Genomic DNA, 14,359 nt, shown 5'->3' with positions numbered 1-14,359 from the left:
GCACGATGCTGTCCCGGAGGCCGAGGCGGTGCACGATGCCGAGGTGGAGGCCATTCCCGATGCGGTGTCCGAGGCCGCTCCCGATGCGGTGCCCGAGGCCGCTCCCGAGGCCGTGACCGAGGCAGTGCCCGAGTCCGTTCCAGAGGCGGTGCCCGAAGCCGAGGCGTCTCAAGTCTCCACAGGCAGTCCAGAGTCGAGTCAGGTTCCAGTTGACCCTCCAGAGGTGAGTCAGGGGCCAGTGACCTCTCCAGAGTCAGGGCCAGTCACCGTTGAACTTTCAGAGTTAAGTCAAGTCACTGGGTGGTCTGCTGCTCCGCCCTGTTGGACTCCGGCATCGACCACAGGGGCGTGGTGGTCATCTGCGCCACCCTGGAGGACTCTGGCCTTGACCACAAGGGTGTGGTGGTCTTCCGCTCCGCCCTGGGGGGCTTCCGCTCTGACCACACAGACGTGGTGGTCTTCCGTTCCGCCCTGGGGGGCGTTTGCCCTGACTACACGGTTGTGGTGGTCTTCCGCTCCGCCCTGGAGGACTCTGGCCTTGACCACAAGGGTGTGGTGGTCTTCTGCTCCGCCCTGGGGGGCTTCATGTTGTTTTTTTTTTTTTCTCCTTTTGTTTTTGTGTTAATGTCGGTCCCTGTTCCTTTCTGTTAGTCTGGCCCTCCGTCCCTCCCCCTGAGCCTCCACCTGTCCGCCTCCCTCCTGGTCTCTGTTTTGTGTCTGTCTTGGAGCGTCTGGGAGCCGCTCCTTAGAAAGGGGGTACTGTCACAGTGTCTGGGTTGTGTTCCCTGGGTTTCCACTAGGTGTCCTCAGTTCCCACAGTGTTTATCATTTATCACTTCCTGTCTCCTTATTTGGTCACCTTCCTCCTTGTTTAGTTAATTGATTGTTCCCCACCTGTCTCCTGTTTCCCCGTCATCCTTTTGTGTATTTATACCTGGTCTGTCTGAGTCTTAGTCACGGAGTCCTTGTTTAATGTTAATGTTAATTCTTGTCCGTCATCTTGCCTTGCCTTGCCTTGCCTTGTCTTCTTGTTTAGTTTATGTTTGGATTGCTCTTCTGGTTTTCGACTCATGCCTGGACTGTTTATTCTCTGTGGATTAACCCCTAATAAAGACATACCCGCAATTGGTTCTCTCTCCTGGGTGTTCTGTAACACCGATCGTGACATATACTGACTGTTTATTACTTAAAAAAGATGCCTTATTCTGCATGACCATATTTTAGATCATGTAATCCTACACCAAACCAAACAACTACCTTACTAATTATTAATAATCAGCAAATTAGGAGTTTATTGAGGCAAAAGTCGTAGTTAAAAACATAATTTCCATTCAAACTTTTTAACACTTTACATTTGCAGTAAAATATTAGTATAGTAAGTAAAGTATATGAGGTACCAAATGGTTTACAGTGAAAACGGCAAAAGTTTGTTCCTGTAAGTCGCTGTGAACACATGTAGGCTATCTCTACATAACATAGGCCCATTGATGTACCTGATCACTTAACTTGAGACATCTAATGTAGGCTACCCACAGCAACTGCTGTGTAACAGTGGTCGGACAGTAGTCTCCCTCTAGTGGTGAAAAGGTAGAAAAACACGTTTCTTGTTTATTTATTTATTTTAAATGTACACTTATAAAGGCTAATCACTGCAAATGAACTGTGTGGAGGGATAAACTGTCAATCTGGAAAATATGATCATGAGGTTCTTAAGCTTTTATTGGTGTGTGAGTGTGTGTGGGGGTGACAAGGCCTCGATGTTAGCCTTGTACCAGATAACTGGTCTTAGTCACATGACCTCATAGCCCACACATGCTGGTAATCTGTTTATGCAGCGCGTGACCCGTCCTCCCCCTCTCTTCTGCCCTCATCCCGTCCGCCTTCCAGCTGATGATGCATGCGGCAGAACAGGCTTGTCGAGCATCTCTACAGCAACTGCAAACAGCGAGGCACTTCAGAGCAATCTCAAAGAGCAAATGTGACCTGGGCCATTACATCTACAAGCACTATACAAGACAACCGGATCTGCTCTAAAGGTAAGGAGATCCAGCAAATGAGGACTGAATTAAGAGGAGATGGCACAGGAGAACGGGGGAGGAGTGGGTGGACAATACTGAGAAAAACACAAGACTTACAAATTCAGTACGCTTTGAGAAGTAAAACTTTGTATTTTGAGAATCACTGGCAGTGATTTTAAAGTGATGTTAATGGTAACAGGTGGACATCGAGCATACTTCTAGTAATGTTTGTCAGTACGGTGTTCAAGGCAAAATAGTCCCTTCTTGATGCATGAATTCATACATTTTCTTAATAACATTACTGCTTAGTGATGAAGTAGGGAATTGGCTATTGTCTCTAAATGATGTACCTATAATATTGGATATATTCAGAAATTATAACTGTTGCACTTGAATTATGATCTGGTCTTTATGTATGGCATGTGTTTTAGAACACAAAAAGGTTTTGTTTACAACTGACATTCTTTGAAAAGCAATGAGACATTTCTAAAAATAAATGTCTATATATATATATATATCTATATATATTTATATATGTCTGTGTGTTTGTGTGTGTGTGCGTGTGTGTTCAAAAGAAAGTCAGTCATAGTTTTTGAAAAACATTTCATTTTTGGGTCAATTATCTATATATTTTAACTGCTCTTTATTCTGTACACTCATTATCACAGGACAGTGAACCCAAATGTTACAATCAAATCAGTCATTTAAGAAAATATGCTATTTTTTTATTTATCTAATTGGTTCTAAACTGGTGGATATTAAATAAATTAGGGAACAAATAAATCTATTTTTTAAAAGTAAAACAATGATTATTAAAGAACATTTTACTAGAAAATACATGTAAAGTTGCTCCACTTCAAAATGTCATGTTTAATTCAATATGTTACTGTCTGTTTCTTTGAAATTATTTGTTAATTTATTAGAGACTGGTTTAGAGTTAAAACAAAAAATGCAACTAATAAAATGCAACTAACTTGTTTGCATAGACAGAACAAAAACTAATTTAATGTCAGTGTTTGAATTTAAGGATGCATGTTTACTTTTGTATGATAAGCAGTTATGATTACCATGTTTGGTCAAAATATAGGTCAGCGTCCTTCACAAATTCACATCAGAGCAGATTCACTGTTGCAAATGAGCCGAGAGCTCAGTGCTGTGATGTCTGTCAGGTGTTAAAGAGCATCTGTTCTTTGAGCTTTAGGCTTGGTTACATTCATCCCCAACAACAATATGATGCTGCAAATGAGCAGGCTATAACCTTAGAGCGATAGTCCCAAAATAGACCAAATTATTTTGTCATTTACTCACCCCCATGCCATTCCAAACCATGACTTTATTTATTTATTTATTTTACCTGTGAAACATAGTATAAGAACACTTTTAGATATAAAAGTTCTTTATTGGCATCTTTATGGTTCAACGAATAACCTTAAACATCCATGGAACATTTTAATTGTATAAAAGGTTATTTCAATATAAACAACCTATAAAGGTTCGTTAGATTATGAAAATGTTCTTCACACTAAATGGTGCTTTTACAAAATGTTTGGTTCTTTTATGGCATTGCTGCAAGTGAATATTGGTCACCAAACCATTTTGGGTTCCGTTGGATCCATAGTACCAATAGGACCCAAAACTGTTAGCACATGATCACATCATTTTGCACTTTATGCCAAATTTCAAGTTGAAATGAATAAGAAAAGGCATTGAATCTACAAAAACAAATCCCAGGATGCATCCATGATGGCTTTTACTGCATCTCTAACAGGTCAAATTCAAGGTGACAGCAGCGAGCATGTCGTGGTTCAGCTGGAACGAGCCGTACTACTGGAGCCCAAGACGTGAGCCGTCTGAAGTGGTCACGGACACCCTGATGCTGGAGTTGAGCTGGCAGATGAAGGAGGCCGAGAGACAGCAGCGGGAGCGAGACAGTGAGTATCGGAGGCTGAAGAGCGGCGTGGACTACAGCTGGCTCATGAGCACCCCACGCAGCTCTTTTGACATCAGCCAAGGAGAGAGACTCAGCCTCGAGGACCTGTGTAGCAAAATACCACCATCATACTGCGGATCGATAATACAGAGGTAAGACATCCGCTTTGTTTTCAGCGTGTGGATGTTCGTCACCACGGGTTCAGGAGAGGGCGATCTGGGGGATTAGTTTACTAAGCCGTCTTTGTGATGTCACTGCTAAGAAACACACAGAGACAGCCATGTTTTTTGCTGTAGGTGAACTAAGCAGCTCTAACCTGCTGAAGTGATAATTGTAAATCGCACACAGGCCTCACGGGATGCGCGCCTGACAGATTCAGATGAGCCCAAACAGATGCTGTTCATTTTTGTTCAGCCACCTCATGATAACCAACACCAGTTCACCTCAAAATCTCTATCATATACTCATATACATAATTTACATTATTTTGGATGAACTATTATTACTTACTCATTATTTACTTATCGTCATGTCATTACAAACTGTATGCTGTTTTTTTTTCCTATATGGAACACATACACTCACACAAATTAAAGAAATTTCACGCATTTTTTTGCCCATTCAATAACAATTTATAGCAATCATTGGCTGTCAAGCATTAAAAAGGAAAGAAAGATATTATGAAAGCACTGTATTCTGTGTTTTATTATCTAAGTCTTCCAACAAAGTACAGCATGTTTGCGCGAGGAACAGTCTGAAATATATAGTCATTTCAGTCTGTTCCTCATAGGGTTAATTTAGTAAACTAAAACCGAAACGAAAACTAAAACAAACAAACAAACAAAAAACGTTCATATATTTACTAAAATAACTAAAACGAAAGAAAAAATAATCAAACTACTAAAAATGGCAAAAACGCACACCAACATTACTTAAATCTTCGCTAAAATTGTAATGAAAATGTCAAATTAAAACCTGTTTGAAAACATAAAAACTATAACAGTATCTAAGTGATTCCAAAATAACACTGATTCCTCAGAAAATTATTGTATGGCTTCAAACAACGAATATATTATATGCTTTTATAGTGCTTTTTTGTAGTTTTTGGCGTTTGTCTGCCGGTGGTCACTAAACTGAAGATTTGTGATGTGTATGTTTCATAGAAAAAGGGAGGAAATACTGACCACATGTTTGAGTGAAATTCTTACATCCTTGTCGGAGAGGATGTTTTTTTGAAAGAAGAGAAGAAGGATGATCTGGTCCTTCTCATGAGGACTAGTTAAAAAAGTGAGAGTTTTGAGAGGATTGTACTGATTAAACAGTAAAAGGAGAAGAGAGATTTAGAAAACACTGATTTGTTGGTTTAATTGGAACGATAAGACTCCCTAAGAACATGTTAATCTGAGGAGCAAGAGCGCACGGCTCCTGAGAGGCTGCTTTTACTCTGATGTTCTGCTCTCACAGGGACCACACGTGACAATTCACCTGCGGAAGAGAGACTGATGTTCTGCGTTGTGTAAAATCTTTTTTAATGAGTGATTAAAACAGACACACTACCAAAAAACCTGTGTGAAAGTGGCTGTCGAATGCTCTCACAATGTGCCTTAATATATTACAGTTGTGACTTTATATTTCTCGGTGTGACTTTAAATCTCACCGTTGTGACTTTGTTTATTGTAATTGCAACTTCATACTCAGACTTCACAAGTTTGACTGTTGCTTGTACCTCTGACTTCTCACTCTTTATATTTCTTTATATCTCTCAGTGTCACTAAATATTGCAACTGTGACTCTATTTCTTGTTATTGCGACTTTATATCTTGCAGTTGCAACTTGATTTCCCTCAGTGTGACTTCAGATCGTGCAAGGGCGACTTCATTTCTTGTAACTGCTGCTTTACATCTCGTAATTGCAACTTTATTTTTCTCAATGGGACTTTAAATCTCACAAATGTAACAGTTTCTTCGTAAAATCTTGGTATATTTTTCTTTATATTTCACAATATGCCTTTTTTAGTTTCCAATTGTGACTTTATATCTTTCATTGCGACTTTAAATCTCACAATTGTGATTGTTTCTTGTAATTATGACTTTGTCTCACAATGTGCCTTTATATCTAACAATAATAGACAAGTGTAAAATTAATCTACTCTGAACCCCATGTGGATTTAGTGGAAAAAAGTGTTAGGTTGTGCATCACTCTCTACAATATCTCCAATATCTTCCAGCTGTGGCTTTATATCTCGAAATGTGACTATATATGTTGCATTTGTGACTTTGTTTCCCATAACTGTGACTTGAATGAGTCGTTGTCGCTGCTTTGTTTTGCTTTCTGAAAGTTAGTAATATATTGGCCCAGTACAAGTAATGAATTCAACTTTGACATACGATACTCCTTTGACAAATGAAAGTGTTATGCTAAACTCTCCACACTCTCTCCTCTCTTTACAGGTTTCGGCAGGTGCTGATGGAGAATGAGCCTGAGCTGCAGGAGGTTTCCGGACTCTTCCGCTCTGTGCTTGTGGAAACACTTGAGCGTGTTCATGACGAGCAGGAGGCTCAGCGTCTGACCCACCAGTGGAACAACAGACGCCCCATAAGCCTGTCGCTGATGAGCTTCAGGTCTCGCGTGCGGATTAACCCTTTCGGCAGCACCTTGGGACTGAAATCAAACAGTTACGGCTCGGAGGAAGATGGAGTAGATGTCAAGGCTGTGTGTGGGGATGTTGAGAAGGGTCTTGGTCAGACAGCGGAGAAAGCGCAGCGCGTGTGGAGCATGCCGGAGATTCGGCACAAGGGAATCAATGGGAAAGCTTGAGTGTCTGGGAGTGGGGTTCGACTGTCTGATATTACTAGCATCACCTTCACTGTCAGTGTATTTATATTTTCAGAAATATGGAGGTAAAAGGTATGTTGATGTTGGGAAATAAAACGTAAGTCTTAGCAAAGCAAATGCATTTGCTACAAGGACAACACTCCCAACTCGTCACATGTTGATGCTTAGTCACTTTTTGGCACCCAGGGTCCTCCGTTGCTTTAAATAAGACTGGCACTGGGAATGTTATCGTCGTGATTAAATTATATAATAGTGCCATTATTGATATGTTGGGGTGTGACTTTTCAATGTAAACAGTCACAACAGTTTCATTTACATTGCACTATAAACATATTTATGAGCACATAAGCAGACCCCTGCCCCTAAAGCTACCATTTGTCAATAAAACACAATATGTAACAGCAGATATAACTACAGTCATAATTTATTCAAGAAGTATTAATATTCCAAGTCTTCCGAGGCAAAATTATAGATTTGTGAAAGGAATATCTACGGAGTATCTTTTTGAATGAAATGTGATACCCCTGTGCATTAAATATGATGCTAAAGGGGTACCTTGAACGTCAAAAAACAACGCCAAGGGGTCCTGACCAAGCGGCAACCTCCTGTGCTGCGTCCCCAATGTGCTTACTTACTTTAAGGGTGTAGTATATGTACTTTTTGGTGAAAAAAACGTACACGCTTTTGAGTAGGCAAGCTTTGTCATATAGTTGCGTCTTTAACGGACTGTTCTGTCACAACTGGCCTGTCACACCTGTCATTTCATTTAACTTCCTACCATATCGAAGAGAAAACAAGTAGCACGTTGATTTGCATTTAAGGGGGGTGAATTTTTTTTTATAACTCATCCGTTTAAATTGCCACTCTGTCACTCTGTCTTACAAAACAAGAAGGCAGTGTGCTTGCATATGTCTGAGAATGCATGTGTCCAGTTGCACATGTGTGTGTCTGCGAGTGTACGTCTGCCGCCAGACCCTTCTCCATTTTCAAATATCCAGGAGTGACATGGCTTTAGGCTTCAAAAATGCTCTTTAGAAACCTTCGAGTGATGTCACGGACACTACGTCCATGTTTTTAAATGGTCCTGACCAAGCATCAGTATGTGAGGAGTTGGCAGTGAGGACGTGTTTGATCCACGCATTTCATTTTTGACTGAATGTACATAGCTTATATGCAGTAAATTCCTAAAACAGGAAACCAGATATTTGCCTGATCACTCATCATCAGATTCAATTTGTATGCCAAGTTATTCTGAAATAATACAGTTGCCTAATTTAACTTGTGAATTTTTGAAAAAATTGTGTTTTAAATGGCCCTTTTGTTTTAGAATTGAAATAAAAATTTTATAATAATAAAAATAATAAAATATTCCAGTGCAGATCAACTTTTGTAACATTTCCCCATTTTTCAAGACAAGGTGGTGCTGTATTTGGAGTGGAAATGTTTAGATGCTTGTGATGCTAGAGATAATACTGCTCAAGGGGAGGCTGTACTATTCGTTGAATTAATAATATTAATAATTGAATTAATAATATGTATCATAACTTTAATCAGGGGGCATAAATCAGACCAAGAAGTAGTATAGAATTCAATTGAAATATCTGGGGATTTCCCCTTGTTCACTCCAGCTCCTGAAGAGAGATCGGTTCAGCCAGGTAATCTTGAATCTGTATCTGACAGCCTAGGTAAATCAAGGTTGGACAGAAAGTGACGTGACATAAAGCCAAAGTATGGTGCCCCGTACTCAGAATTCGTGCTCTGCTTTTAACCCATCCAAAGTGCACACACACGCAGCAGTGAACACACACACCATGAACACACACCCGGAGCAGTGAGCAGCCATTTATGCTTCGGCGCCCAGGAATATTAGCAAACTTTTCACTGTTGCGTAATCTTAGAGCTAAAAAGTGGCTTGGTCTACTTCCTTGAAAATAGGAATTCTGCCCTAGATTTCAGTAATGAATTGAGTTCGGACCTAAACACCATGATTTGCTTAGTGTATTGTCTGACAAACAACGTTGATTGTCTCTAGTCAGATTCTGGAGCTGTGATTCCAGTTCAGCTATCTTTTTGTATCTGTTTTTCTAAAGGAAAGAGGCATATGAAATTGAGTTATTCCTTATAAATCCTTTAATGTCAATGTCAATGTCACCTTTATTTATATAGCGCTTTAAACAAAATACATTGCGTCAAAGCAACTGAACAACATTCATTAGGAAAACAGTGTCAATAATGCAAAGATGATAGTTAAAGGCAGTTCATCATTGGATTCAGTTATGTCATCTCTGTTCAGTTAAATAGTGTCTGTCCATTTATTTGCAATCAAGTCAACGATATCGTTGTAGATGAAGTGTCCCCAACTAAGCAAGCCAGAGGCGACAGCGGCAAGGAACCGAAACTCCATCGGTGACAGAATGGAGAAAAAAACCTTGGGAGAAACCAGGCTCAGTTGGGGGTCAGTTCTCCTCTGACCAGACGAAACCAGTAGTTCAATTCCAGACTGCAGCAAAGTCAGATTGTGCAGAAGAATCATCTGTTTCCTGTGGTCTTGTCCTGGTGCTCCTCTGAGACAAGGTCTTTACAGGGGATCTGTATCTGGGGCTCTAGTTGTCCTGGTCTCCGCTGTCTTTCAGGGATGTAGAGGTCCTCTCTAGGTGCTGATCCAGCATCTGGTCTGGATACGTACTGGATCCGGGTGACCGCAGTGACCCTCTGATCTGGATACAGACTGGATCTGGTGGCCACGGTGACCTCGGAACAAGAGAGAAACAGACAAATATTAGCGTAGATGCCATTCTTCTAATGATGTAGCAAGTACATAGGGTGTTATGGGAAGTGTTTCCGGTTCCGGTTTACCTAATTAATGCAGCCTAAAAATCCTTTAACGGATTTGGATAATAAAAGCATATTAGTATGTTATGTGTATGCCAGGTTAAAGAGATGGGTCTTTAATCTAGATTTAAACTGCAAGATTGTGTCTGCCTCCCGAACAGTGTTAGGTAGGTTATTCCAGAGTTTGGGCGCCAAATAGGAAAAGGGATCTGCCGCCCGCAGTTGATTTTGATATTCTAGGTATTATCAAATTTCCTGAGTTTTGAGAACACAGCAGACTTGGAGGATTATAACGTAACAGGAGCTTATTCAAATACTGAGGTGCTAAACCATTCAGGGCTTTATAAGTAATAAGCAATATTTTAAAATCTATGCGATGCTTGATAGGGAGCCAGTGCAGTGTTGACAGGACCGGGCTAATATGGTCATACTTCCTGGTTCTAGTAAGAACTCTTGCTGCTGCATTTTGGACTAGCTGTAGTTTGTTTACTAAGCGTGCAGAACAACCACCCAATAAAGCATTACAATAATCTAACCTTGAGGTCATAAATGCATGGATTAACATTTCTGCATTTGACATTGAGAGCATAGGCCGTAATTTAGATATATTTTTGAGATGGAAAAATTTAGTTTTACAAATGCTAGAAACGGGGCTTTCTAAGGAAAGATTGCTATCAAATAACACACCTAGGTTCCTAACTGATGACGAAGAATTGACAGAGCAGCTATCAAGTCTTAGACAGTGTTCTAGGTTACTAAAAGCAGAGTTTTTAGTTCCTATAATTAACACCTCTGTTTTTTCAGAATTTAGCAGTAAGAAATGACTCGTCATCCAGTTTTTTATATCAACTATGTAACGGTAGCTGGCCCAAAGAAACTTAAATAAAAACGTCTAACTTAACTATACACAGTTCGGGCGCCAGACAAGCTTAATCTTGTCAAAATACAAATGCTATTTGTTGCTTTACCACGGAATGTCTCTATTAGCCACCGATTACAAATATAAATCAGAGTCTCACACAAAGAAAGTTAACATTCACATATATTTTCACCAAATAACAAGGAAACAAAAAACAAACAAATAATTCACAAGTTCATTGCCATGGTTATTTAGGTATATTGTCGGAAACAATGAAGGTAAGAAAATCACAAAACACCAACAAAGGAGATATATAAATAAATAGAAAAAAAATAATTATGCACCCTTAGTTTCACACATTATTTCCTCAAACAGGAGGTACTGGAAACAGAAAGGATGAAAAAGTATATAAAGAGTATAAAGAGATCACCTTGGTTTCAATTCAAAATAAAAAAAAACATACGTTCTTCAACACATAAAAAAAACAACTACAAGGGAAAAAAAACCTTTTCACGCTAAATCAATTCGGGCCCGACTCCTCTACACAATTGAGCCTACAGGCTGATAGAGACAACCGTGGTGGACAGTCGAGGTGTCATTCTTTTTTTTACATCATGGTTGGCTCATACATGTACAAATGAAAACTCTATCTTAAAGATTTTTTTAAGTAAAAACCTCCACATAGCTCCTTTAATGCCAACAAAGTGTTCAAGTCTATGCAAAAGAATGTAGTGGTCAATTGTGTCAAATGCAGCACTAAGATCCAATAACACTAATAGAGAGATACACCCACGATCAGATGATAAGAGCAGATCATTTGTAACCCTAAGGAGAGCAGTCTCAGTACTATGATACGGTCTAAATCCTGACTGGAAATCCTCACATATACCATTTTTCTCTAAGATGGAATATAATTAATTGTGAGGATACTACCTTTTCTAGTATCTTGGACAGAAAAGGGAGATTAGAGATCAGTCTATAATTAACTAGTTCTTCGGGGTCAAGTTGTGGTTTTTTGATGAGAGGCTTAATAACAGCCAGTTTGAAGGTTTTGGGGACATGTCCTAATGATAATGAGGAATTAATAATAGTCAGAAGAGGATCTATAATTTCTGTAAGCACCTCTTTTAGGAGCTTAGATGGTATCGGGTCTAACATACATGTTGTTGGTTTAGATGATTTAACAAGTTTATACAATTCTTCCTCTCCTATGGTAGAGAATGAGTGGAACTGTTCCTCAGGGGGTCTATAGTGCACTGTCTGATGCGATACTGTAGCTGACGGCTGAATGGTTGCAATTTTATCTCTAATAGTATTGATTTTAGAAGTAAAGTAGTTCATAAAGTCATTACTGCTGTGGTGTTGGGAAATGTCAACACTTGTTGAGGCTTTATTTTTCATTAATTTAGCCACTGTATTGAATAAATACCTGGGGTTATATTTGTTTTCTTCTAAAAGAGAAGAAAAGTAATCTGAACTAGCAGTTTTTAATGCTTTTCTGTAGGATAGGTTACTCTCCCGCCAAGCAATACGAAATACCTCTAGTTTTGTTTTCCTCCAGCTGTGCTCCATTTTTCAGGCTGCTCTCTTTAGGGTGCGAGTCAGCTCATTATACCATGGTGTCAGTCAGACTGGTTTCCTTAACCTTCCTTAAGCGTAAAGGAGCAACTGTATTTAAAATGCTAGAAAAGAGAGAGTCCATAGTTTTTGTTACATCATCAAGTTGTTCTGTGATTTTGGACATGCTAAGGTATTTGGGTACATCAGGAAGATAACTTAAAAAGCAGTCTTTTGTGGTAGAAGTGATGGTTATAGTACACATCTTCTGCACAGAATTTCCACAAAAACACAAGAAGAAAAAAATAAACACCAGAGACACATGTAATCTAACACGATCATCTGACATAAAACAGCATCAAAACTGTAATGTTATGGAATAAAATGTTGACTGATGAAGAGGTAATAATTAAGTCATCCGTATTTAATAATTAAGTCATTTTCAGCTTTTTGTTCAAAATGTTGTTTCTTTATTTTTTGTGAAACTTAACCAAACTAAAGTGTTTAAAATAAAATAAAAGCTAAAATAACATGGTTTTGTTTACAAGCAGATACCCTGTCTTTTCTTTGGATGTTTTGTATGTTCAAATATTCATGTAACAAAATATATACAAATTAAAACCTAAATAGGGCCATAGTAGTATACTTAAAGTATGATGTAAAGTTCACTTAAAGAAAACTTATATGTTTGAGTTGAGTATAAAACTACTAAACTAGTCGTTTACTGAGACTATACTTCAATGTGTACAAAGTATTTCATTAGTAAACTATCAGTAAACCTATAAGTTCACTTTTAGTATATTTTAGTATTTTCAGTCATATTTTTCAATGGTTCAAGGTCATTTTAAAATGTGCACAAAGGAATCAGTAAGAGGAATCAAAATTACATTTTATAAAAAGTAGATGATTCCTGACCTTAAGCATCCTATTGCAGAATTGGAATTGATTTTGGATTCCCATGCATGCCTAGGTACGGGTTAACATGTTAGATTAAAAGCTTTTCATTCCACCAAAAACGTGGCTGGAATCAACCTTATTGCTTTTATAACAAACTACACTGTTAATGTGATTATAATTCAATTAAATTCAAGTTTATTTGTATAGCACTTTTTATGATACAAATCATTACAAAGCAACTTACAGAAAATTACGTTTCTACAATATTTAGTAGTAGCTTATAAGTGGTGAAATTAATACAAGACGTAGTCAGCCAGACGGTGAACATTATTAACAGCAATTATTATATGATGCAATCACACTTGTAGCAATATTTGTTAGTTCTGTTGTTGTTTCAGGGTTAGCATCATCTGGTGTCCTCTGAGGGTCAGCATCATCTCTTCTCAGGTGTTCTGGATCCAGACTGGAGCTTGTGTAAATCCTAGTTACAGACATCATTAGCATAGCTGCTGATCCAACAAAGTAAAATTAATCAGTTTAACCCAAGCGAAAGAATAAGAATGTGCATTTGATCAGATGCAACTGCAGTCACATTTTAAGAGATGCATTATACGAATGCTTGGCGAAAGAGATGCGTTTTTAATCTAGATTTAAACAGAGAGAGTGTGTCTGAACCCCTTGAATTATAAACCATCCAAGTCAAGATTTGTGTTCTGTTTTCTCTGCTGCACACACATGAAATATTTAGCAAAAAAAAAGTTAGAATAAATGTGATTGATATTTTAAGATGCTTTATTTCTTTACCTCATTGGAACTGGAATTAGGAATTAATAAAAATCAGAATCATTCAAATGAAAACGATACCGAACTTTAACCTTACCCCACATTATTTTTTTTTTACTGGCACCTTTCTGTTCTGTTTTAAACCCTCATTTCTTTGAAAACCTCTCACTTACCTTTCTTAAACACAAACACATAATCTTTCACATGAATGTACTTTAAAAAATTAGCTATAAAACAGTTGCTCCTGGAAAGAGGGATAGGTAGTATGTTTGCTTAGCATAGCGTCAAGCTTGAGACTTTATTAGACTAATATCATGTTTTGTTCCAAAATCATTATATATTGAGTCATGTTCTTATCACAGTGAGACCGAAAATATTCTTTAGAATTACTGTGATACTGGCTTTGTCAGTTAACTTTGCATATGCGATTGTGTCTTTGATGTTTCATCAGTCAAAGCATTTCTATCTGCATGTTATTCAGCTGTAGTGATATCTGATGTATTTTGTCCATATAAGGAATTTTCTGGAATATGATAAGTTTAATGCTTCTATGAGTCTCACCTGTGAAACAGGCATTATAGTACATGTGAGTGTTAAATGCTCCATAATGCTCACACGGCCTCATTTTGGGTAAAAATAATAGAAAAG

The 14,359-nt window shown here is 38.4% G+C and overlaps 1 protein-coding gene across 1 annotated transcript; it reads left to right on the top strand.

Moving 5' to 3' along the window:
- Window positions 1-1,890: 1,890 nt before the first annotated feature.
- On the top strand, window positions 1,891-6,988 carry LOC132107327 (protein RD3-like). The gene is made up of 3 exons (XM_059513561.1): window positions 1,891-2,036; window positions 3,787-4,100; window positions 6,399-6,988. Exons 2-3 carry the CDS (start codon window positions 3,814-3,816, stop codon window positions 6,763-6,765), a joined length of 654 nt encoding a protein of 217 aa, XP_059369544.1. The 5' UTR covers window positions 1,891-2,036; window positions 3,787-3,813; the 3' UTR covers window positions 6,766-6,988.
- Window positions 6,989-14,359: the final 7,371 nt, after the last annotated feature.

The sequence above is a fragment of the Carassius carassius genome, chromosome 27 (genome assembly GCF_963082965.1).
Source record: "Carassius carassius chromosome 27, fCarCar2.1, whole genome shotgun sequence".
Lineage (NCBI taxonomy): Eukaryota > Metazoa > Chordata > Actinopteri > Cypriniformes > Cyprinidae > Carassius > Carassius carassius.
This window is presented reverse-complemented; position numbering and strand designations above follow the sequence as displayed.